General features: G+C 46.5%; 1 protein-coding gene across 1 annotated transcript in view; it reads right to left on the bottom strand.

Moving 5' to 3' along the window:
* The window catches only part of KSR2 (kinase suppressor of ras 2), a 150,764-nt gene extending 125,952 nt beyond the window's left edge, over positions 1-24,812 (bottom strand). The window contains 1 exon segment of the mRNA XM_042442189.1: positions 24,574-24,812. Within this exon segment, the coding sequence (XP_042298123.1) occupies positions 24,574-24,804 (231 nt within the window). The 5' untranslated portion in view covers positions 24,805-24,812.
* Positions 24,813-26,355: the final 1,543 nt, after the last annotated feature.

Below are 26,355 nucleotides of genomic sequence, written 5' to 3'. Positions count from 1 at the left end.
AAATGCTAATGGTTACGTTCAAGCAGTATTGGTTTCCAGGAATCATTTGGACTGCTTGCACCAAACACTTTAGATTGGAGTTCTGGTGCTACCTGTGGCATTGTATCTGTAAATGTACCAATATTGAAACCGCTTGGGTTTGAAATAAATGGCTTGAGAAGCACCAAACCTATCACAGGGTTAGAAGTTTGAAAGGGTCTTCCTTTCAGATACTTAAGGCTACAGCACTCAGCAATCTTCAGCCAATATGCCCAATGAAGAGCGACTTAGGAAGCTGGGGATGTTTTGCCTGAAGAAGAGATGCTTAAGAGGTGATATGATAGCCCTGTTTAAGTATTTGAAGGGACGTCATGTTGAGGATGGAGCCAGCTTGTTTTCTGCTGCTCCAGAGGCTAGGACCTGGAGCAATGGATACAAACTACAGGAAAAGAGATTCCACATAAAGAACTTCCTGACAGTAAAGGTTGTTCAATGGTGGAAGACACTGCCTAAAAGAGTGTTGGAGTCTCTACAGGTTTTTAAACAGAGACTGTAAAAGAAGCTACAAACTGCTGGGGGTGCTTTGATTGTGAGTTCCTGCATGGCGGGGGGGTTGGACTGGATGGCCCTTGAGGTCTCTTTGATTTCTATGGTTCTATGAACATAGTTGGGAGTGGGTTAGTCTAGTACCATACAATATACATCTAGTACAGTACTTGTGATTTGCTGAGGCAGAAAAGTCCAATTGTTGGCCAGGCCCTTTCAGACTATGCAGTTATACCAATATGATTCTCCTCACTTGCTGGAAGGAGCAGGTTAGATATGTCATCCTCAACACTCTAGTCACTAGTGCCACAGAACTCCATCTCTTGCGATGGCTGACTGGCTTTTAAGGTGGGTTTCAGGGGTCACATCAGGAGATGGAGCATAGCTATGATCTCAGCCTCTGGTTTAGATCCAGGCTTACTAGCTTATCCATTTATTATTTTATGTGCTACCTTTCTCCTGGGTTAGGACTGAAGGCAGCTCACAAAAGAATATGTTAAAAAACAGCAACAACAACACCATTTTAAAACACAAGTAAAATCATCACATTAAAATGACATTTGAAAAACACAAATGAAATCATTTAAAAGCATTCAAAAGGAAACAAAAATAAAGCACCCTGCCCTCCCATAAGAAGCCTCCCTGCCAGCAATTACTTACTAAAAGCCTGCTTAAACAGAAAATTCTTTGCTTGCTGACAGGAGAGCAAAGAGTGGGCTTAGTCACAGTGCAGACCCACTGAGATCAACAGGACCTGTTAGGCATGACTAACTTAAATCCCATTATTTTTAGTGTGTCTGCTCTGACCATGATGGTGATGGGGTGTTTATTTATATACTACCTTTGCACCCAAAACCAGGATTAAAGAAAATTTACAAATTAAAATACAATACAGAGTGGGCCCTTGGCATCCACTGGGGTATCCAGTGGATACCAAAATCCATGGATGCTCAAGTCCCATTAAATATATTTGTGTAGTAGACTGGTGCTCCTTATATAAAATAGCAAAATCAAGGTTTGCATTTTGGAATTTATATTTTTCCCATATTTTCAAACTGTGGATGGTTGAATCCGTGGATAAAGAATCCATGGAGAGCCAACTGTCATTAAAAACATACGACGGGTGAATATGATTGTCTGGATCCAACCCATTTGGCACTTACAGAACCACTGCTAGCATACAGCCTATGCATCTTGATCCATTCACAGACAGAAGAGCATCTTCACACTGTGTCATACCGGAGGCTCCCACTAATCTAAGGGGTTACGGATCAGAGCACTATCAGAAAGTGGGATCAGTTCAAAAGTGGAACCCAAGCTTTTTAAGCTTAAAAATGCATTTTGGCTGCCATGGGCTCACTATGCAGACTGAAGGAGCATGGCCCACTGTCTCAGAAGGACCATGGACTGAATGCAGGTGGGGTGAAAGGTGCCAAGCAGCACTCACTTTGGGCTGCTACGGAGGCTCACTTTGGACTGCTCACATGTCTGCATGTGCACTGCTTGCAAAGTGACCTAAGAGGGAAAATCTGTGCTAAGCAACCATAGTTGGCTTGGCGCCTTTTCTTAGCCTTTCCCTCTCATCTTACTTTGCAAGCAACACAAGCATGCAAGCAGTCCAAAGCAAGCCACTATAGGAAGAACTGGTGCAAGCCTGCTCTTTCCATGCTTGCACACTACACAGACAAGTACCATTAATTCATGAAGGAGTCCACTCTTTCCATAGGCAAGCCTTGGGGCCATGTGTATGCCTGCAGGCAAGCTGTATTGGGCCTCATAGGCAAGAAAAGCTGGTGAAAGAGTGGACTGCTCGTCGAATTAATGGAACATGTCTGTAGTTTGCATGCGTCAAGAGAGTGAGGCGTCAAAAGAGCGAGGTGTTGAAAAAACAAGGCATCAAAAAGAACGGCCTTCCTATATAGAACGCACGGTGTTGCAGCACTGACTGCTCACCTGTTGTCTCTGTTCAAGTACAGCTCACTATTCCTAACACAAGGTGGCACTGCAGAATGAAGTCAAAATTTACATTTTCACACCTTTATCATATTAATTTTCCAGAAGGGGATTGTTCTTGTTAGTCTGCCGCAGCAGAAACAAAAACAAAACACGCACACACTGCAGCTTACTTGCTAATTAGCTTACTTGCTGTTCAGCGCTATGATCTTTGGAATAGCGGTATATAAATAAAAACAAAAACAAAAAACAAACTGTAAGACCAAAAGATTATCAGCAGCACAAACAGCATTAAAATTAATTCTGCGTTAGAATTAACATATTGAGGCGGGGGAGTTCTTTTCCATAGTAGGCAGATGAATATGGGTCCTGTCCTGTTTCAGTACAGAAAATCCCTAGACATTTTAGGCTTATACTTGAAAGCACAACTTGATTGCTTAGGCAAGTCACATGCTCTCAGCCTCAGAGGATGGCAATGGCACCCAACACACACACAACTCACATACACATAAAGTTCAAGCACCCAGAAGGAATGAACCAAGTGAAGCCTCCCTCCCCATCTGAGGTCAAACTTACATTTATATCAGGATCAATTGACAAAAGCCTGCAAAGTATAAACCTCTATACTGGGTTTGGGCAACTGTGGCAACTCAAGCGACTAGTTATCTGCCCCTTCGATCCTCTGAGATTTGCTCCCCCCCCCCCAAAAAAAAACCACCCTAAAAATTGGTATAGTGCAAAGGGTCCTTGTAAACTCTTTAAAATTCTCCTTTGTTAAAGCTAGAAAAAGAGCCAGGTGAGGAGGGGTCAAGGGCTTTGGGATGAACTTGGCCCCCCTCTCCTCTGTATTTAACCAGGGGAATATGTTCTCATAATGAGGAAGCATGATTCATTACAAAAGGCAATCATGCCATGAAAGGCAGAGGATATTAGAAAGAAAGAAAGCGAGGTCTGACATATGAATTGGAAGGACCTAAGGAGAGCAGCGGAGGACAAGGGATCTTGGAGATGTCTCATCCGCAGGGCTGCCATGAGTCGGGTGGACTTGAGGGCAGTTAATAACAACCACAACAAAAACAACAGGACTTGAATGAAAGTTTCTCATAGGGTTTTTAAAGCCCAGGGCCTGGCCTCTCTTCTCCAGTCCTCAAGGCAAGACAGAAGAATCTCAGGGTGAGAGTGATGTCTTGAAAAGTGTGTGTATATTTCCCTCATTCGTCAGACATGGAGGCCGTACAGACAGTCCAAAATAAAGCTGCTTCAGGTCACTTTGGAGGTATGCTGTTTAAATGATGCATGCATCCTAAGAGTCCAGAAGCTGCACCAAATCCACACTCCAGTCCTAAGGAGTGGAGGGCAGCTTTGGCACAGCTTCTGGCCTCTTAAGATGCGTGTGTCATTTAAACAGCATACCTCCAAAGTGACCCAAAGCAGCTTTATTTTGGCCTGTCTGTACAGGCACATGGTGGTTTTATCTGAATGGCACACTGTGTACAACTGTGGTTGATATAGGCTTTGGCCAAATGATTCTGATATAAATTTAAGTTTTGACCTCAGACAGGGAGGGAGGCTTCAGTTGGTTGTGCGCGTTGTGTGTGTGTTGTGTCCAAAACACACTTCAGAAATCATCCAGTTTGAGACCACTTTCACTCCGTGGCTCAGTGCTAGGAAGTCCTGGGAATTCTAGTTCATTGTGGCCCCAGAGCTCTCTGACAGAGAAGGCTCAGTGTCTCACAAAATTCCCAGAATTCCCTAGCATTGAGCCAGGGCAGTTGAAGTGGTCTCAAACGGGATTATTTCTGAAGTGGGTTTTGGACCCTAGTCTCTAGAGTCATAGTCCAGTGCTCAAATCGCTACCCCACGTTGGCTCTCGGGGACAGATTACAACTCCCAGAACCCGCAGAACTGACAGCAGAAGGATACTGGGAGTTGCAGTCCTAACAGTTCCTTTGCCAAGCCAACTCTGCAGCCTGTGAAGGGGACTGGTCCCAGGCAAGTTGGTTGCTGAGCTCTCGGGGGCCACGTTGTGAGAAATTCCCAGAAGCCAGGCGAGCGAGGATGGAGAGAAACCTGGTCTCCAGGGAGAAGGATGACAGCTGCACCTCTTTCCCAGCGCCTAGTGTCAGCTAATTGACAGAGCCTCACTGACGTCAACCAGGCTGGAAAATGCTCCCCTGCCTTGCCCTGCTGGGAGATTAAGATCTTACCAAAACAAAAGGGAGGCGGGGTGGGTTGGAAACCTGGCTGGAAAAAAAGAAAAGAAAAAGAAAATACAGACAAGATGTTGCCAAGATAAACCACAGGAGAAGGACAGAGAGGACCCCCAGGAGAGGCCTCCCCTCCCCTGCAAACGAAAGATTCACTCAGAGCCTTCAAGAGGAGGTGGAGAAACCCAATCCACCTTGGACAGCGCCTCTTGGCCAGGCTGCGAGCCACCTCTGAAAGTTTAATGAGTGCATATTTTCAACATTAGGCCAGAGAGACGGATGAGAACAACAGTTGATCCCCGGGAAGGAGGCTGGCCTGAGCCATCGGCCTCTGGAAAAGACAACCAATTGTGCAGACCTCATGGCATTGAAAGAATGGCAATGTGTAGGGTTGCTATATTCCACTCCTTCATAGCCGGGCATCTAATTTGTACATTGTGCACATTATTCTAAGCATGCATATTACTAATTTGCATTCAGATTGTGCAAAGTCAACACAATCCTTGCACTTTTCTTACCATTATGTTTTAACCTCAGGACCAGGACCAAACTAAGAGCTCCTTTTTATCCTTCTTCCCCCGGGCCCAGCTGGAGTGAAGAGAGGAAGGCTTCCAAGCGGCCCCAGAAAGTAAAGGGACTTCCTTCACTCTCTCAAGGCTGTTTGGAAGCAAAGTTCCACCAAGCTACCTAGCCCCAGATTCAAGCCCCCAACACATTCACCACACGACACAAGGCCGTCTCCGCTTGTCTCCTTTCCTTTCCTGCCTTCTCGGCCTGTTGGGGAAACAAGAGCAAGGAATGGAAGAAGAAGGTGGCAATGCTATGCCTATGCAGTAACAATGGATGATGCTCCCATCAGTGCCAGTCTTTTTGCACACTTTCCTGCTTCATCACCACTGCCACGTTTTAACCTACCCACTGACCTGTTACAAAGGAGAAATTCAGGATTTATTGCTTCAACTGACATTTTTTAGTTCCTCCAAGCTGGGAATTCCCAGGTGTTCCAGGACAAATGGCGACCCTACCTGTGCTGTGTGGCTGGACTGCAACTCCCATCAGACCCGATCAACAGAGCTGTTTGGTGTGGAACCTTGGGAGTTACTGTCCTACCACATCTGAAGGGTCATGGGTTGCTCACCGATCTGGTTAAGATGGAAGGAGCAAAAAAAAAAGAAAAACATGAAGCTCCATACCTTGATCAGCAGCAGCTCTCCAGAATTGCAGACAAGAGTTAGCTCGATGCTACCTGGAAATGTTGGGAATTGAATCTAGGATTTTCCAACTGCAAAGCAGGGAGCTACAGTTTCCCCCAAGACAGCAGTGAGCAACTGCAGCCAATTTCCATCTCCAGATTTGCTGTTTCTTAACCCAAAATGTATCATTCCAGAAGTGGAAGTGACCAGACATTCACTTTTCTCTGCACCCCATACTCAAGCAAGGCCCAATATGTTATATTTTTGGCCAGGGATTGGGTGAGATCCCAGTAGGGTCTGTGGGCCACAAAAACTGGTGGAGGTGTAATATTGGCCAACCCTGTCCTAGGAAGGTGGCATGTACTGAATCAAACCAGTAGCTCATCTAGTTCAGTACTGTCTACATTAACTGGCAGTAGCTTTCTAGAGTTTCAAATAAAAGTCTTTTCCAAGCTACCTGAAGATGCCAGGGATTAAACTTGGCACCTTTTGCATGCAAAGTACAGGTGGAGAGCTCCACCTATTGGTATCTGTGTCAGTGTGTCCGTTCCAAAATCTGCATCCACTGGGCATTTTTTAAAAAGAGCGTGAAAATGGCACTACCTTGGAATGTATTTTTCCTCAGAGGACACACATGTGCATTTTTATGTTCCTGTCTATGTGTGCACACTTTTGAATAGTGGGCCCTTACTATTTGCTAAGGGTTATTGCTTGTTAAATTGCAATCTTAATGTAACTTAGTTATATGGTGGGCCATCCACATTCACTGGGGTTAGGGGCGCAGAACCCACATGAAAGTGGAAAAACCACAAATAATAATAATAATAATAATAATAATAATAATAATAATATATTAACCTGAGATAACACCTCCCTAGGAATCTTTAGGTCTTCCAATATCTGCCAGAGGCTGACCACAGATAGAATCATGCTGGAGGGCCTACAAATGCTTAAAGAAGTATTTTCTCTACGAATTTCTAGGTCCTCCAGTGCAATTTTATAGTCAGCTGCCAGCAGAATTGCACAAATCTGCAAACAGTGAAATCTGCAGAAGTCAAAGCCATAAATATGGAGGGCCAACTGCAATTGCAAATATGTTGTTGGTGCAATTATTTGTTGTTGCAACTAGTAACTAGTTACAAATATATTGTTATTTATAACTAGATACTTCTAGCCAAAGGATGTGGGAATGACAGGTGAAGTGGGGGGAAATGCTAATCACAGTTTTAACTTCTGCTAGTTACTCTGAGGGATTGTAAAACCCAGAAGGCTGGTCTGTAACCTTTTCTAATAAATAAGTGGAAAGAAATAAACATAGGTGTGTGGGGAGTGAAAATTCCCAAATGAACACCAAGGGCTCTTGAAAAATGCACCTTCAGTTTTTGCTGCAGCTCCGGTTGCAACAAGCTGCTGTCCCAGGTTCTGATATTAAAGCAAAGAAAGCAGCCGAGTCTGCTTGCAATGTTTTCTGTTCAGCAGTGGCCATCTCTACTGTTCCACCTAAGAGCTCTAATGTGCTGGAGACAAATGGCAAGGCAAATTTATCTGCTTTCCCCCTTTCTCTCCATTCTGCTGTACATATATGCTCAGAAAGAGCTTCTAGAGGCAGCTGCTGTCTTGTTGTTGTTGCTGTTGTTATTTCTATCCCACCTTTTCCCCAGATTTGGACTCAAAGCAGCATACAATTTTCACTGTTAAAAACCCACAAAATACAAGGGGCTCTTGGTATCCATCGGGGTTTGGTTCCAGGGTCTCCCTGGATACCAAAATCCATGGATGCTCAACTCCCATTAAATACAATGGCATAGTCTTATATAAAAGGGCAAAAAGCAAGGTTTGCTCTTTGAAATTTTAACAATATTTTCAGGCCCTGGATGCTTGGATCTGTGGATGAGGAAGCCGTGGATAAGGAGGGCTGACCATGCACAAGTTAAAACACAATTAAACAATCAGAATAAAATAAAATAAAATTGTGTTAAAACATAGGTAGGCACACACAGCTGCAGTAAAGTCAGGAGGCTAGAATCCCGTTATTTCCCAGCTCGAGTTATTTCATTGTTTAGTGCAGATATGCTGGAGCAACCCAACACCCAAAATATGTGTTTCTCCAGCCCTCCTTCACCATCCTCCCAATGCCAATGTTGCTTTAAAACGCTTCCACCTAGACAGAGGCAAAGGAGGGGCATTAAAAGGCTTCATAAAAAATGAACTTCTTTGTTAGAGGCTTTCTTAACTGAGGCATACTTATATGGAGGCAGACAACCAGGCCATCCTTTGGTATGGCCTACTCTATGTGGACATGCAGCAGCTCAATTTGGCTTCAGTCAATCCTTCCCATCCTTACCTAGAAAAGCTGGGAACTGAAGCTAGGGCCATCTGCATGCAAAAGAGGTGCTCTGCAACTAAGCTATAGCCCCTCCCAAACCAAGTTAGAGGCCAAGAGGCAGTTCCCCCTCCATTTGCAAGGCAGATTTTCAGTGCAACGTATGTAGCTTTGCAACATTTGCATTTCTCCCCATAGGACGGAGAAGCAAATCGTGTGTGTTAACTTTTGTCTAGGGATGGAGGGGGCGGAATCTATCTGTTTTGCTTCCTCCACTGCTTACATTTCTTCACGTGTTAATTTGTTCTTTTTGTACACCATTTTGGGGAGAAAGGTGGTATATTAATATTAATATTAATAATAGTGGCAAAATCTTGTCACACTTTTGAGACTAACTGAAAGAAAGAAGTTGGCAGCATGAATTCTGAGGAAGTAGACTGAAGTCTAGGAAAGCTAATGCTGCCAACTTCTTTCTTTCATTTAGTCTCAAAAGTGTGACAAGATCTCTCTACATACTGATTCTACAGACTAACACAGCTATGTAACTGAATAATAATAAGTTGTTCAAAGAATTGCGCTACAAAATTTGGAGAAGTATGAAAACTAGCAGGTAACTGCATTCCGGTTCAAGTATTAGTTTCTGAAATGCAAATTAATTCAGTTTGTCTTAAAATATGAAGCTAAACCATTAATAACATCTGTCCTATCAGGTAGGCTTAGCAGGGACTTGATTCAGGATCTCCCATATCCCAGTTCATCATCCAATCCATCACAAGACACAGACTCTCTGGGACAAGCACACTGAGAATTAATAGGTTTTCCTGGCTCAGTCGAAGACCACTACACCACCCTGAACGCCCTGAACTCATCTGCCTATGGAAGCTAAACAGGGTTGGGTTTGTACTTGGATGGGAAACTACCAGAGAAAACCAGGGATTCTGTCTGAAAGCTCAGAGAGCACCTGCCCAACAGAGATGGCAATACTGAGCTGGATGGGCCAATGGTCTGACCTAGTATAAAGTAGCTTCCTACAGTGGGCCCTTGGTATCCACTGTGGTTTGGTCCCAAGACCCCTGTGGATAGCATGGGGTATCCATAGTCATGGGGTAATGGGATTTTCTTGGCAAGAGTTGTTCAGAGGAGGTTTGCCAGGGCCTTCCTCTGAGGCTGAGAGGGTGAGACTTCCCCAAAGTGGTTTTTCACAGTCAAACCGGGATTCGAACTCTGCTCTCCAAAGTCACAGCCCAATGCTCAAACCAGTACACCACTGGACTGCAACTCCCAGCATTCCTAGCAAGAGCAGCCGGAGGAACGTGCAGTCCAGCATTCAAAGGGCCAATTGGTTTCCTTTCAAAATCAGCTACTAACTACTGTACATGCTGGGGGGGGGGTGTGTGGGGGGGGGGGGCTCCTATTACAGGTTCCCTGACACCTTCTTAGGGATTTCTAGCATCAATTAGTAGCTTGCAAAAAGATCAAATATCCTCACTCCATGGTGTCGTGCCTCCCGCAAGGATTCTTCATCAGATGAGAAACAAGTATCATCTTGGTGGCAGCCAAGGGAGAAGATCCAGCATCCACCCTGGGAAGGGAGCTGGAGGGGGTCAGAGTAGAAGAAACCTCAGAGCCCCCCACTCCCATCCCAGGAGAGGTGCTGACAAAAGATACTAGCTATGACCGTCTGTCCCCAAAACACTGCCTGGTTACAAGTACTTCTTGAGAATTTCTCAATGATTGAGAAAAACTTGACGGATAAATTCGGGCAAGCTGCGTGAGGCCGACAGACATTGCCTTTTATAAGTTTAAATTAAATTTTGCCGTGCTTGTACGTCATCCTGAGATGCCCTGCTCTAACGGGGGATAGAAATATTTTACTATAGAAATAAAATAGATAAGCCATGCGGTTGCTCTGATTGGTACTTGAGACAAGATCCTTTTCTGGCTCTTAAGTTCTCCTCTATCTCTCTTCAAAACCAATTCCCTGCATTCTTTCTGGCCTGAACCACTTTATAACCTCATTTATTGCTGAACCCCTTGAAATTCCAGCCCTGAATGATTACTTGGTACTTGACCTCGGGTTGCTGCCGGCAACCTCCGCTCTTCAGTTTGCTGGCCTTCAGTACATCTGGCTTGGTAATTGCTTGGCTTTCTTAGAACTCTTGCTTGCTCTCATTTTGACTCCATCTGGCAGAGTTTGGTAGTGACCAAGGATGAACTAATGTCAGGTCAGGACAAATTGTTTCCAATCCCATTACTAGCGGTACACAGCAGGAGAACCAGGACTGAGTGAACCTCAGTAGCGGCACTGCAGTCTTAGCTCCAACATGGAACACCTCTATCACAACTGCCATAACCCCCCCCCCCCCTAATGGAAATGTGTCATTGCCCCATCTCAAAAATATGCTGTGGCTTCAGATAAATTTCCAGCATTTTTTAAGCTCAATGTTAACTATACAGTCGGCCCTCGACATTATTATTCTTTATTCTTTATTTATATAGTGCTGTACATTTGCACAGCGCTGTACATAAAAACAATAAATATACAAGAGTAAACCTGGCTAAGGCGTACAATCTAAGAAATAATAGGATAATACATATAAAATACATAGCAATACATTTGTGGCTTTGACTTCTGCAGATTTGATTAGTCACAGATTTGATGGGTATGTTCTCTCTAGGAATCTCTACTTCCTCAAGCATGACTCTATGGTCAACATCAGGCAGATGTCTTGCTGGAGGACCTAGAGATTCTCAGACAGAATACTTCTCTAGGCAGTTGTAGGCCCTCCAGGGCAATTCTATGGCCAACCTTTTGCAGACGTTGACCATAGAGTTGTGCTGGAGGTCCAAGAGATTCCTAGAGAGGTGTTGTCTCAAGTTAAAAAATTGTGCTTTTGTTATTTGAGGTTTTCCCACTTTGAAGGGGGTCCTGCACTCATGCAACTATACCCTGAGGACTTCCTCAGGGGTCCAGATGGCCTTCATGGCATTTGCTCATTGGCGCTGCAGCAAAATGGGCTGCTCAAGGATGTGGGTTTGTGGTTCTGTATCTTGGCTCAGTCATAAATCAGAATAGAGACCGCAGTGAAGAAATCAGAAGAGGACTTGGAAGGGCAGGTGTGAAGGAACTAGGCAAGATCCTGAAAGTGTAAAGATATATCATTGAACACCAAAGTTAGGATTGTCCATGCCACTGTATTTCCCATTTCTATGTATGGTTGTGAAAGCTGGACAATGAAGGAAGTGGATAGGAAGAAAACCAACTCTTTCTGAAATGTGGTGCTGGAGACGAGTTCTACAGATACCACAGGCAGCTAAAAAGGCAAATCAATGGCAAACCAAACCTGAGCCCTCCCTAGAAGGCAAGATAACTCAACTGAGACTGTCATACTTTGTCCATATCATGAGAAGACATGACTCCCTAGAAAACAAACAACAAGAAGGAAGTAGGAAAAGAGAAAGACTACCTTCCAAATGGATAGACTCAGTCAAGGAAGCCACAGTAGGCCTGCAAGACCTGAGCAGGGCTGTTGATCATAAGCTGACTTGGAGGTCTCTCATTCATAGAGTTGCCATAAGTTGAAGTCAACTTGACAGCAGTTAACAACCACCATCCCTGGCTGAAGAACTAATCTGGATACCTAATACTGACTCTGATGCTATTAACCAGGGACTTATAAAATCAGAGCGGCATCCCTCACAAATGCATCTTCCCCTAGCCTAGAAAGTCAAGTACCTTCCACTCCATCTTCCTGGTGAATGGGTTTAGGACCACACTAGGCAGGAAGCCATAGCAAGGGCAAACGCATGCCTCCATGCCTAGAAAGTTGGTCCTTTAATATATCAGTCTTGAGGAGATGGTGAGCTTGGGAGAGGTAGATGATAGGGGAGTGAAAGGGCCAAAATCTGTGGTATCTCCCTGGAAGTAGCATTACGTCATGAGGACTTCCAGCACCAGATTTGGGGTGAGTTCAACATTTCCCCCCGCTATAGACACCTGACCTACCTCACATGGTTGTGGTTGTTGTTATGAAGGGCAAAGACAAAGCCATGTACTCCACTATGTGCTCATTGGATGAAAAAATGGATATAAATGCAGCTAAGAAATATATGTGTAGGCATACTAGAGTAACAGAACAAAAGTATTTAGGATCTCCGTAAGTCAGAAATGACTTGAAGGCACACAACAACAATGAAGGAATTAATAGAAATTCACACTCTTTAGAATTCTAAAGATCTCAACAAACTATAAGTCCCAGTATAGGACAGAGCAGTGTCAGTTAAAATATGTGTGTCTTATACAGCTATGTAATGCAGCTACACTCACATCCCCTGTGTCCACCTTCAGCATTTATTTGAGCAAGTTACTCCCTTGGAGCTTTCCATGGTACTGCAACTTACCTGGCTTCACAAGTTCCTGCAATGATCACATTGGGTCCATCTACGCTGTAGAAATGATGCAGTTTGACATTACTTTAAGTTCTGTAGCTACATCCTATGGAATCCTGGGATTTGTAGTTTTACAATGACTTTAGCCTGTCTGTCAAAAGGTTCTGGTGCCTCACAAAACTACAAAATCCCAGGATTCTGTAGGATGGCACCATGGCAATTAAAGTAGTCGCAAATTGCATTATTTCTACAGTGTAAATGCACCTATCATCTCTATATTCCCTTCCTGTTAGGTGGCCCATGGCAAAACAAATTTCTAAAATGAGATCATGGAGCCCTGTTGGCTGGCCTTCAAAGCATTCCCTGCTTAGACAGGAATGCTTTCCTACTCTGAGCAGCTTCAGCGCAACCCAGAAGTGGGAACTTTGCAGGCTCCCATAACATACATGCAACATTTTTGCAGGGCTCCATGTGTTCCCTCTATTTCTGATGTTCAGGCCTGAGTGCCCATGCTTTTATGTAGTCCAAGCAATACTGTATGCACAAAAAAGGCCAGGAGAAGTACGAAAAAAATGTTAGGAGTAACTAAAAGGGGGTTAAATGTAAACATATACCCATAAGGAATGAATGACCCACTGACTGACTAGCAAAGAGGAGAGAACATTGGAAATGAATGGAAATGGAAATGAAACTGTTAAGACCAGGCTGACTGACTAGAACAGTGAACAGAAGCATCCCATGCTGCAACATTTTGTTGCAGGTCCCACTTACACCAGACCAGGAGTAGGGAGTAAGGAGTCTCCAGTTCCCATTATTCCTAATCTTCTACAATGCTGATGGTAGTTCCCCAACCCTATAACAGTCTGTCTCTGTGACAAAGTATAGCAGTTGATACCACAGAGGCCAGAATCAGGAACCAAACTGACTTTAAAAGACTGGAGAGTTGGGCAAAGCTGGCAATATGAATTTCAGTAAGGTACTGCATTTGAGAAGGGAATATGAACATGAAATGCACAAATATGGGACTGGAGGCACCTGGCTTGACAGCAGTACATGTGAAAAAGAACTGGGAATTTTAGTTGTTGTTTTTATGTGCCTTCAAGTCATTTCCAACCCTAAGGTGAACCCATCATGAGGTTTTCTCGGCAAGATTTGTTCAGAGGTGGTTTGCCATTGCCTTTCCTTGAGGTTGAGAACATGTGACTTGCTCAAGCCAATGCTCCCTGGCTCAGTACTAGGGAATCCTGGGAATTGTAGGTTTTTGTGGCCCATGTCTCACAAAACTACAGTTCCCAAAATTCCTTAGCATTGAGCCAGGGCAATTAAAGCAGTCTCAAACTGGATTATTTCTGAGGGGGGTGTTGGACCCACGGCAAGCTGGGTGTAGCTAAGGTAGATGCTGCTACCTGGCTGGCTACTACAGACAGACCTAATATCAAGAAATAGATGTTGGAGGGAGTGCTAGGGTTGTTGCCCAAGAAGAATGGGGGCAGCAGCCCAAAAAATTTTGGGGACCACTATCCTAGAAGAACTACTGCAATGCATTTCTCATAAGCCTGCCTTTGAAGATGCTTTGAAAAGTTCAATTGGTGTGAAATGAAGCTCTCCCAATGCAAATGGAAAAGATGTCAGAAAGCCTGAACGTGTATTGTCATGTTTTGTGCAGGTTGCATTGACTACTGAAACATTTCCAGGTCCGGTTGAAAGAATTTGTTTCAGGCTTTCAAGGTCTAAATGGCTTGGGTATCACATTACTGTCAAACCCACCTTTACCTGCGTGGTCCTCTTTGTATGTGCACTAGTAAAATAAGTTAGGTTGTCAAACAGAAGAACAGAGACCTTCTTAGTGGTGGCTTCACGGTTCTAAAGCTCTTTGAAATGGGATTTACACTTGGCCTCTTCAGTACAGGTCTTTAAGGAGGCCTTGAAAACATCTCTTACCTAAAGTCTTTATGAATGATTTAGGTGAGTCACAGCAGTCTCCTTTTAGTAACTGTACACCTGACTGATTCATTTCTCTATAGCATTCTTTGGAGGGCTTGCCCTTAAAAACATAGAAATACTCTGAATTGAACTCAATTGAGTAATAGCTTTAGCTACATTTTGACCACACACACACACAGCTCCAGAACTCAGAAAATGTACCTTTGGGACTACAACGTCCTGAATTCCCAAGACAACATCTAGAAATGCAAATTATTGGAGCCTGTCAGTGGCCATACTGGTTGAAGATTTTGGGAACCGGTGTCAAAACATGGACTTTTCCAAGCTCCCCGTGGCTCCATATGGCTGGCCATTGCCCCATAAATTTGTGTGCTTTTTACATAAGAATTGCCTGCACGAATCCCAGAAGGGAAATGTTACAAAATTATTAGCCGTGAAAGCGGGACACAAGTTTGTGTCAACAATTTCCATGCACCCGTAACTTCTTAGAGGCCCTCTTGCAAGGCTGGATTTATGGCTTTCCTTGACAAAGCCAATGACACCATTTTTTCCTTCTTCTTTCCAAAAGTCAAGGCTGTTTTGTCCATCAATTTAACCCCTCAATACTAGGTTGGCCTTGGTAAATATTTTTGCATGGTGGCCTTTAAAAGTCTCTGGCCCACCAAGATTTGGTGACTTCTCTTGCTGGGATAGGCACCTTGCTGCCCTCCAAATGTTCTGGACTACAACTCCCATAATGCCTTACTAATGGCTACTGACAACCACTGCCTTAGGACAGGGCCAGCTGCCTGATCAGAATATATATATTATTAGTTTACACTTATATTCCACTTGTATTTATGTTTCTAAATCAAACATTACACCATATACACTAGTCTTTAGTATGATCCAATCTCCTCACAAGGAGACATATCCAGAAACTCTTGGTCTCAGCTTTTAAATAATATAACCAGACATAAGAGAGCAGTGTGGTGTAATGGTTAGAGTGTTGGACTAGGACTCCAGGAGACCAAGGTTTGAATCCTCACTCAGCCATGGAAACCAAATGTGTGTCCTTGGTCAAGCCTCAATGGAAGGCAAACACCCTTGAAACAAATCTTGCCCAGAAAATCCCAGGGTCGCTTCAGGGTTTCCATAAGTCAGAAATGACTTGAAGGCACACAACAATAACAACCAGACGTAAACATGTGTAGTTCCAGGGAGAAAATGTGCAGCTCCAAGATGTATAACATTTGTGCAGTTCAAAAACGCATGTCAGACAAAAGTTGTATTTCTGCTGGCAAGTTCTCAGTGCTGAAGATTTTCTCCCACTCTGTGTAGGCTCTGAAACATCATGAAATATGACTCCAAGCAACAACGCATGTGGGTGCCCACAAGTGAAATGCATCAGTGTGATGCCATGCGGTGCATGTTACATGTACGCATGCAAACTGCATTCCACTGTGTACTTCCAAATGTACCTTTTAATATGTCTGGCACCTTGCCCCTCTTACAGCTGAGGAAAGTGGGTGCGTATAATAATATTGTCCTTCTTTCTCACGTTTATCACTGAATGTGTGCTTGAAGTATCATTCCTAATTTAAAAAGGGGCCTTGGCCAATGAACCCCAGCTGACAATGACCCAAATAAGATACAGAATGCTGTGCTATTTTAACAGCATCTCTTCTAGATTTGGACAGGACCAAAAATCTAACCTGTTGCCATTGAAGGAGTCCACAGCTAAACCATCCCTGAATAGGCATGTAATTCTTCACCAGCTTTCTTCTCAAAGGAAGCAGTGAGTAATCTGAGCTTCCCCCCCCCCCTCACTAGGAGAAAGCCTTCCAAACCTGTGCAGTTTTTGAAGGCTGTCTGCAAGTCAGGCTTTATGTAGCACAAAATGCACAGAGGGTATTTTTGCTCAGAGACAAAGCATTTTCTATGCAAGAAAGAACATTTCCACACAGAGAATAATTCTTTGCCATGGATATTATTTTCTGCACAGAAAACATTTTCCAGCACAGAAAAGGCCTTTTTTCTGCACATAACAACAATATCTGTACTTTACACAGAGGAGGTCCCAAACTTAAAGAATTTCATCATTCCAGGTTTCTTCTCATCAGGGTTCATTGATAAGAAACATATTTTTTTGACCAATTTTCAATTATTCCTCCCATTCTTATCCACTTTAATAACCTATCAGCACCACTGCTGTCGTCACTGTCATCCTTGTTGTTCTTTTTAATTGTTGCTATTACACTTCCACATGGTCAAAAAAGAAGAAATGCATCGTCAAAAGAAAAGACAAAAGAAGACACAAACTTTCATCCTCTCAACTCTGAAAGGAGTCTCAGAAACCTCAACTGCAAGTGCAAAGCAGCAGCAACCTGACTGGACTGAGAATATGGGGAGTTTGGTTCACACATGCATTTCTTCACATGTTGCAGAGATAATCCATTTCTTTCAAAGCTAGATTTGACAGAGTGATTCCCAAACTTTGGTCTTCCGGGTATTTGGGACTTCAATTCCCAGAAGCCCCAGCCAACTTGGCCAACAGTCAGGAGCTGAAGTCCAAAACATCCGGAGATCACTCAGAGCAGATTTGGGCTAAACTTGCCAGCCAACATCTGATACAAAGAAGAGCTTTTTAAAAGAAAAATGTAAGACTTACTTTTGCTGTGCCTGGCTTCTGGATATCAGTTGTTGGTCAGTAAACCATGTGGGAATGCTTGTCTTCATGTCCTAGCTTTCAGCATTCTAGGAGCAAACTGATTAGTGACCGCTGGAACTCAGGAAACTGTCACATCTCAGGGTCAGACTGCCGGACCACTTGGACCACTGGAACCTGGTGACGTGGTACCATTCACCACTTTGGATCACTCCTTTCACATTTGCACTACAGAGCCACAAGCTACCCTTGATTCAGTACCTGGGAGAGTGACTTTTAGGGACAAAATCTCCCAGAATCCAGCCAGCCAGCCAGCCAGCATGGCAAACAGCTGGGATGCTGGGAGCTGTTATCTATAAAAGTCACTCTCCCAGGTTCTGGGCTCTTTTCTTCTGGAACTATCAATCTGACAGCAGTGGCTCTCTTGCATGGCTTTCTCCCACCACATCCTACCTGATCCTTGCAACTAGAAATTCCAGGATTTCTTTTGGGCCTTTCTGCCTCAAAGCGTGAAAAGCTCTTTACAGGTAATCAGTTACAGTTATAACCCAAAGAGTTCCCATTGGTTAATTACCATTATCGTTTCAATTTTTAAAGTCATTCTTTCCTTGCCAATTATCAAAAGGAACGAAGGGAGATACTTTTAGGCTGCATCCGCACTGCCTAAATAATTCAGTTTGACACCACTTTAATGACCATGGCTCAATGCTGTGGAATTCTGGGAACTGTCGTTATCAACAAACGACAGTTCCCAGTTCCCAGAATACCACGGCATTGATCCCATGGCACAAAATCCACCTTAGTGAGGCCACAACCCCGCTGCAACTTCAAAAGTACTACATGTTGCAGTTACACTGCAAAAGGAGTGAAGCTACATTGTTTTGCAATTGTAATGCTGTGTACGTATGCCTTCGTAATTGCAAAACAACATCAATAACAGGCATTTCTCATTTATTTATTAATGCTTAGACCAAATGCCATCCACATACAAAGTGATAAAATACAACATCAATCACAAGTAACTTGTTGTTGGTAACTAGCTGCTTTCATATACTGAACCTCAAGCAAACTGGCCCTGAATATGGAAGCTGAAGTCCGACACAACTGATAACCAGAAAATTCATAATCCACGCTAATGTTAGAATAAACCCATCTGCATATAAGGCCTCTAAAGGATAGAACCATTTACTTAAGTAATAAGATTAACATGTAGCACAGAAAAAAATGAGCAAGATGAATGACCAAAACAGGATTTGGCCCAAGCAGTATTTCAATGGAATGAATGCTGCATCTGAAAAGTTCTGATTCACAGAAGGAACACAGAAAGACAGAACATAGAAAACACAGAAAGACCAGGTCAGATTATTTGTCCATTTAGCCCCTATAGTTTCCTCTGTCCAACACTGTTCCTCCAGAGAGTGGCAGAGAGAGTGGTGTTTCTCATCCCAGTTACCTGGTCCTTTTAAACTGGAGATGCCAGGGATGAAATCTAGGCCCTTCTGAATGCAAAGCATGCACTCTGCCACTGAACTATAGGGTCTCCATGGTCTTCAAATTCAGTAGATCTGTAAAGTAAAGACTCTTTTTTGTCTGAAAGGCATTACCATTGGGCCCAAACAGACAGGCCAAAATAAAGCTGCTTCGGGTCACTTTGGAGGTATGTTGTTTAAATGATGCATGCGTTCTAAGAGGTTTGAAGCCACACCAAAGCTACGCTCCAGTCCTAAGGACTGGAGTGCAGCTTTGGCAGTTTCTGGCCTCTTAAGATGCGTGTGTCATTTAAACAGCATACTCCAAAGGGACCCAAAGCAGCTTTATTTTGGCCTGTCTCTTTGGGCTCATTGATTTCCAAGAGAACACTTTCCCGAGCTGAACTACGGAGCCTTCCTCAACCTGAGCACCTAGAACTTTGATTTGCCCCAGCTAGCACAGTTAATGTTTCCACAGAAGGATGGGGGACGTAGTCGAAAACATCTGGAGGACACCACAATGGAGAATAACGCCAGGTGGACACAAACAGAACTCATGTCAAGGGAATGCATGTTTCTCTCAAGTTTCAAGCATGTAAATCATTTGGGGTGCTTCTCAAGTTTTCCACTTGGAACGAAGAGATTTTGGTGTTGGCACATCTGCACACATCCCAACTGAGAGCTACTTAGGACAACCTGCACCACCCAACTCCAGATCTCAGTTGTCTCATGTTATCAACTCAATAGCATTTCACCGCAATTTATAGCATGTCTCCTGGGTTGAAGAGCCACTTCACCTATGACAGATGTGTAGGCATCCACTACTGTGGGTGTAACAGCGCAGGTGAACAATTAACATGTGGCTGCAACAAATAATAACTTTTTGAAGTCCTGTATTCAGCAGACAAGAACAAACTGCAGGAAATTCCCTGTCAAAGAAATACACACTTGGCAAACTTATTTTTGGTACTGTGTAGAGTACAATATAATAAGAACCAGCATGGTGAAGTGGTTTGAGCATTGGACAACTTGGGAGATCAGGGTTTGATTCCCCAGTCAAACATAAAAACTCACTGGATAACGTTAGGCAAGTCCCACTCTCTCAGCCTCAGAGGATGGCAATGGCAAACCCCCCTCCTCTGAAGTAACTTGCCAAGAAAATCCTACGATAGGTTTGTCTTAGAGTCAGTATTAGTCAAAAATTATTTGGAGGTACACAACAACAGCATCATCAACAACAAAGTATAATATGGCTCCCATGCAAAAATGTGTTTTTCTGATCCCAGTGCCCATTATCCTTTTTGTATCTGGTGATACCAGAGATCAGACTTGCAAAGCATGTAATGTAGTACTGAGCAAGGGACCCACAGATGGAGCAGCATCCTTGTCAAAGCCGAATAAAGCAGAGATATGTCAATGCTCAACTAGGAGAATGCCTGGGAACCCTGTATGTCCCATTTAAAGTTTTGTAGTAGATGAAAGGTGAGGACGAAGGTGTAAGAAGCTATAGGCGGGTGGCGTAGTGGAACCAGGACCTGCAGGGTCAGCACACCAGGACATCTTCACTTGTAGAGACAATTACACCATCTGTCTCCCACTTTTACCTCTGAGCTGAGCTACACTTCTCACTATAGCTGGGGCATGGATTTTCCTGGCAACAATACATTGTTGCAAGCAAATCTTGTAGTAATGCACGGTACTTAGGTGGACCTGGTCTTGAGAAAGCGATTAAGATCCATAAGCTTTTCCAAAGACCTGCCGCTGGTGGAGATGAAAACTGGTTCCTTGACTTGGACCAATGCAGCTGCCTGTACTTTTGGGTTCTCTTTTGGGACTGTGGCTACAGAGGATTGTCACAATGTGCTCCCCCACATTACACTGCACCACTACACCCAAGTATTTCTTTAAGCTACAGTGCTGCTTCTTTGCTTCATCCTATAGCATCTCAAGCAAGGGATGTACTGTATACCTTAAGCCTGTTAGAATAGAACATATATTCAGGCCAGAGTAGTGCGGTGGGAGAGATGGAGAACGAGGATGAATGTAGTTTCCCCGGCCATTGGAACCTGGATAGACCAGCCAACAAATCAAGCACTGTGCTTCCCATAGCAGTCCAATACAATTGGTGTCCCCTACTATTTGTCACAGGATCTAGTATTAAGGGATCAACTGTGCCTTAACCTGAAAGATTCATTAAGTTATCATACCCCATTAGCTGCTTTTATGAAAGCTTTCTAAAACAGCAGTCCAGGCCAACCAAAGGTATTTTGAAGCCTGAGGCAAAGGATGAGAAGACATCCCTGTCCATTCCATGTACAGAAGCAGACTAACCTGGCTATTCAATCTTTCCTTCAATCCTTCCAGAGTCTTGCACCAGACCTATAGGTTGCAGATCAGTTTAGGAGATGCAGAACAGGCTATGCAGCACAGACAGATCTATTGTTCAAGGGAAGGAAATGGTTTGAGGGCTCAGGTGGAACCAATGGGAGGCTGTTACTGCTGACCCACAACATCAGCTACCTGAGGCAGTTGCTGCACTCTGCCTCATAGTAGAGCTGAATCCAGTCGTCACCAAATTGAACTTCACTTTTGTACTTCAGTTGACATAAATGCATGACAAATGTTTGCCAGACTGTAAACAGACCACTAAGCACTCAGAACATGCTAGAGAACAAACAAAGAGTAAAGTACAGTGGGCCTTGGCATCTGCTGAGGTTTGGTCCCAGCCTCCCCCTGTGGATAGCAAAATCTGTGGATCCCCAAGTCCCATTTTATACAATGGCATAGTCAAATGGTGCTCCTTATATAAAATGGCAAAATCAAGGTTTGCTTTTTGCAATTTATATATTTTTGGAATATTTGCAAGCCGTGAATAGTTAAATCCATGGCTAAAGAACCCATGGATCTGGAGGGTCAACTATATTCAAGGGCACATGCCTCTTCTGACCATTGACTCCCCCCCCCCCAGAACCTCCTCTGAGGTCAACCCACCTCTGAGTGGACGCTTACATCTTCAAAGGTGAGGAATCTGTGGCCCTCCAGATGTTTGGTTGCAACTCCCATCAGTCCTAACCATCACTGTCAATTACAAGGGAATTTGGGGCTCTGGACCAACAACACCTGGAAGGCTATGGGTTAGCCACCCCTCCTTTAGGAATGGAATGCATTTTTGTGAGGTGTGGAATCTCACCAGTACAAGCCCTGGTGTCAGGAGAAGCTGCAGTTGGCAGAATTAACCTTTCTCTGCAGCTCTTTCAGATACAAGGCCTACTCGACTCCAGATGGTTTGCAAAAGCAGGACGTACACTAGGAGCAGCTCTGTCATTTGAGATCAGCATCACCGGGGTTGTGCCAAGGGCCCAGCCTTTATGGAGTCTCACACTTCGCACTCACACCCAAACTCACTCACTCACACATATATGCAGCTTCATCATACTGCACCTCCTCCTCCTCTTTCTCTTTGCCACTACACCTGCCCGATATGAGCTTGCAAATAATGCTGCTACGCCTACCCTATATGCCGCTATATCTGCCCTGTATGAATTTGTAAATAATGCCACTATGCTTGACCTATATGAGTTTGTAAATAATGCCACTACACCTGCCCTACATGAGCTTGCAAAGAATTCAAATGTTAGTGGAAGAGCCCTGGTGACTCAAGCCAAGACCTGCGTAGTCTAACATCTATCTAGTCCCACATCTTATTCTCACAACCAGATGTCTCTGGGAAGCTCACAAGGAGGACGTGGGTGCAACAACACCTCCCACTCATGTTACCCCATGACTGGCACACAGAAGGGTATTGCCTCTAGTGCTGGAGATGCTATTTAGCCAGCATGACTAGTAGCCATTGATTATCCTCCACGAATTGATCCTTTTAAAGGAAGGAGCTACTTTGCCCCATGGAGAGGGGGGCTGAGCTCCACCAAGACTATACTGGGGGCTGATCCACTCCCTCAAAGGATCTGGCACAATTTGACCACCTATGCAGTCGAACCTTCTTATGTATTTAGGGATCAGAAATATTGTGGCAGCAATTGTCCCAGAGCCCTCCCCATAATAACAAGAGGCTGCCTGCAATCTATCCTGTGCACACTTACTGGGGACTAAGTGACACTCGACAACACACAGAGGGCACTTCTGGGGACATACTGGGCTTTTTCAGAGTCGTTGTGTTTAAGGAGGTTTCAAGGAGAATGGATGGGAGAAGCGACTTGCCCTCTAACTGCAAGTAGGCAACATCCAGGGCCCCTGCATGCCAATCCCAAGCAGGAGGAGATGGCATCCCTGCCACCCATCCAAACTAGAAGGACACTTTTGGGCAGGTCCTGGTGTGGGGGCTTTGCTTTGGGTTTCCGGCCTCCCTTTATGACTTGATGCAAACTTTGCAAATCCTAGCAAAAAGAACTGGGGCAGAGGGAGACTTCCAGACAAAGCTTTGGCACAAAAGAAGACACAATTGCCTGCTTGAAGCTTTGGACTGCCCATGCCCATCTGCCTGACCCTTGGTCCTCAGGGCTGGGACTGAGATGCCACCAGGAATGGGGGAAGGCTGAGGAAGGGGAAGAAGGGGGAGGGAGGGAGGGGCCGTGGGATGCCTCCCTGGGATCCAAACATGGCATGGGCCCTCAATGCCTGTGGCACACATGTGTGCCTGGTTCCTCCTTGCCCCCCTGCCAGGCCTCAGCTAAGCACAAACATCCCCACTCCCACGGGCAAGGGCTCCCCACAGGGTTGGCAATTTGGAGCCTTTCCATCTTCTCTCTGGCACCTTCCGCTCTCTTTTTTCTCCGCCTCCCTCCTTAAAAAAGAATAAGAGCTTAAGGAGGCCAAGAGTTGCTTTTGCATCCTTTTTGTGTGAGCAAAAGGAGGCCTTTAGGAATTACTATTGGGGAGGGCAGACAGTTTAGAGGAGGAGCAACGACAAGGACTGTATCTTCGCTGCAGGAGTAATCCAGTTTGACACTGCTTTAACTGCCAGGGCTCCATGCTCTGGAATTCTGGGGATTGTAGTTTGGCGGGGCACCAAGGTGCCCCGCCAAACTACAATCCCCAGAATTCCAGTGCATGGAGCTGTGGCAGTTAAAACAGTGTCAAGTCAGATTACTCCTGAAGTGAGGATGCAGTCAAGGATGCCAACCCTCTGGGTGACCAGCTGCCCTCACCACCAAGGAAGACCAGCCACCCCAAAATGGAGGACCTTCCAGGAAAGCAAAAGCTCCAACCCCTCCTAGAAATAGTCAGTCCCTGCTTCTGAGGGATGCTCCAGAGGGAGGACATTTGGGGATTCTTCCTGGACAGACATGGAGGACAGGAGATGAGGAAAGGAGGTCCTGTCTGGTCACCTTGCCCTTGCTCCCAGGGTGAGCAGAGGTCCTCAGGGACTGCCCGAATGGAGGCCCTTCCCTGGGGGTGGGGGGAAGATGGAGGACGTGGCACTATTAATATTAACAAAGGTCCATCCCTGCTTGGGAGTCCTGTTCCAAATGGAGGTGGTTTGGAGCAGAAACCTGAAATGGAGGACAGGTGTTGGGCAAAGGAGGGTACAGTGCCTGGTGCCCCTGAATGGAGGACCTTTGGGGTTCCTCCTGGACAAAAGGTGGAAATGGAGGACAGGTGCTGGGGGATGGAGGACAGTGCCTGGTCCCCCTCAATGGAGGACCTTAACGGGGGGGGGGGTTTCCTCTTGGATAGAAGACTGAAATGGAGGGCAGGTGCTGGGAGCGAGAGGGCCGTGGGAAATGGAGGCCCTTTGGGGTTCTTTCTCGAGAGGAGGTGGTGATGGAGGACGTGCCTGGTGCCCCAGAATGGAGGCTCTTTGGTGGGCAATGGCATTGCAAGCGGGTGGCGATGGAGGGCAGGGGCCTGCCTGCCTGCCTGGGGGAGTCTTGGGGATCCCGGCCCCCCTCCCGCCGCCGCTCACCTCCAAGGTGCGGATCTCCTTCTGGGTGAGGTCGTTGGAGGTGGCGCATTTGGTGCGGAGCCCCTCCAGGTTGGAGATGCTGATGTCGATCATGTTTTGGACCAGCTCGCACTGCTGCAGCGCTTTCTGGAGGCTCAGCGGCGGTGGCGGAGGAAGAGGAGGAGGAGGCGGAGGAGGGGGAGGCGAAGCGAGGAGCTCCTCGGCGCCCGGCCCGGTGCCTCCTTCCTCCATCGCGTCCCCCTCGGCCTCCGCCTCCCCGTCCCCCTCCTTCTCCTCCCGGATCAGGGGGATGGAGGAGCCACCGCCGCCGCCGCCGCCGCCGCCGCTGCTCCCGGCTCTTTCCTCCCAGGCAGCGGCGGCAGCAGCAGCGGCAGCCCCCCGGCCGCCTCTCCCTCCTCCGCCTCTCGCTCGCCGTCCCCACCGCGCCAGAGCGGCCCCAGGCGAGCGGGTCCAGGAGCCCCCCGCCTTGCCCTTGCCTTGCCTTCCCCCGATCCTGCCTCCTCGCCTGCCTCCTCCTCCTCCGCCGCCGCCGCCTGCCTTGCGCTCCTCTCGGGCTCGCTCGCGCCTGGCCTCGCGCCTCCTCCTCCTCCTCCGCCGCCGCCGCCGCCGGGGAGGGGTCCCGATCGGGGCGGGGCGAGGCGGCGCGGGCTTCGGCCCCCTCGCTCCGACAGCCCCGGCAGCAGCAGCAGCAGCAGGCGGCCGGCCCAGGCTGGGAAGGGCAGGGGCCCGGAGGGAAGGCAGGGAGCCGGGACAAGATCCCAGGGGGGCCCCCGCGGGACAAGAGCCCGGAGGGGAGCCTGGGCAAGAGCCTGCAAGGGACCCTAGAAGGGACCCCGCGGGAGATCCTGGCCAAGATCCTGGAGGGGTCTCTGGACAAGATCCCCAGAAGGGGAGCCTAGCAGGGAGATTCAGGACAAGAGCCTGGAAGAGATCCGAGGGGGCCCAGAAGACTCCTGGGGGAGGTCCTGGCCAAGATCCTGGAGGGGAGTCGGGAGAAGAGTTTAGAAGGGAGCCTGGAGGGGAGTCTAGATGAGATCAGGAGAAGGCCCAGCCGGAGAGGGAGGGCAGGGTCGGGGCGCTGGGGGCTCCTGATCGGTCAGGCAGACCCCCCGCCGGCCCCAAGTCCCTGCTCTGTTGGGCTCGTCCAGGGAAGAGTTTCTCTGACCATGTGCGAAGTGCCCTTCCCGCCCACTTGTTCGCTAAAGGGAAGAAGGACTGGGGATTGGGGCTCCCTCTTTCCCTTCTGGGCCCTTGGCAGCCTCGCCTCCTTTGCCCTTTCCCTTGGGGCTGAGGCTTGAAGCTGGGACCACTACCAGCCCCGACGAGGAAGAGCCCCGAGCCCTTCCGGAGCCGAAGGAGCCCGCTGTCTTCCCCTGGAGGCTCTGCAGGGAAGGAGCCTGGCCCTGGCCTCTCTTCGGGCGGCCTTTTATAGCCCAAGGGGCCCGGGGACCAAGGCCGGAGGCGCCGCGGCCAATGGGGGCTCTCTGGGTGGAGCCCCGGCTGGCAACTCCCCCCCAGAGACCTAAGAAGAGCCTGCCCCTGTCGCCCCCCCCCAAGCCGACCCCCCCTCCTCCATCGGGGCTGCAGCCACAGGGCAGACAGAACCCCTTTTGGCACCCCTTTCACTCTTGTCCGGACAAGAGTTAAGCCTTGAACTATGGACTCCACAACAAGCTCCAACTCCCAGAATTCCATAGCCATGAGCTGGACAAGAGTGAAAGCGGGGCCAAACCGGGTTATTTCTATTCCATAGCATGGAGCCTTGGCCATTAGAGTGTTCCG

This window comes from Sceloporus undulatus, chromosome 10 (assembly GCF_019175285.1).
Source record: "Sceloporus undulatus isolate JIND9_A2432 ecotype Alabama chromosome 10, SceUnd_v1.1, whole genome shotgun sequence".
In the NCBI taxonomy this organism is placed as follows: Eukaryota; Metazoa; Chordata; class Lepidosauria; order Squamata; family Phrynosomatidae; genus Sceloporus; species Sceloporus undulatus.
The sequence above is the reverse complement of the archived record's forward strand: the minus strand, read 5'-3'. Positions and strand labels throughout refer to the sequence as shown.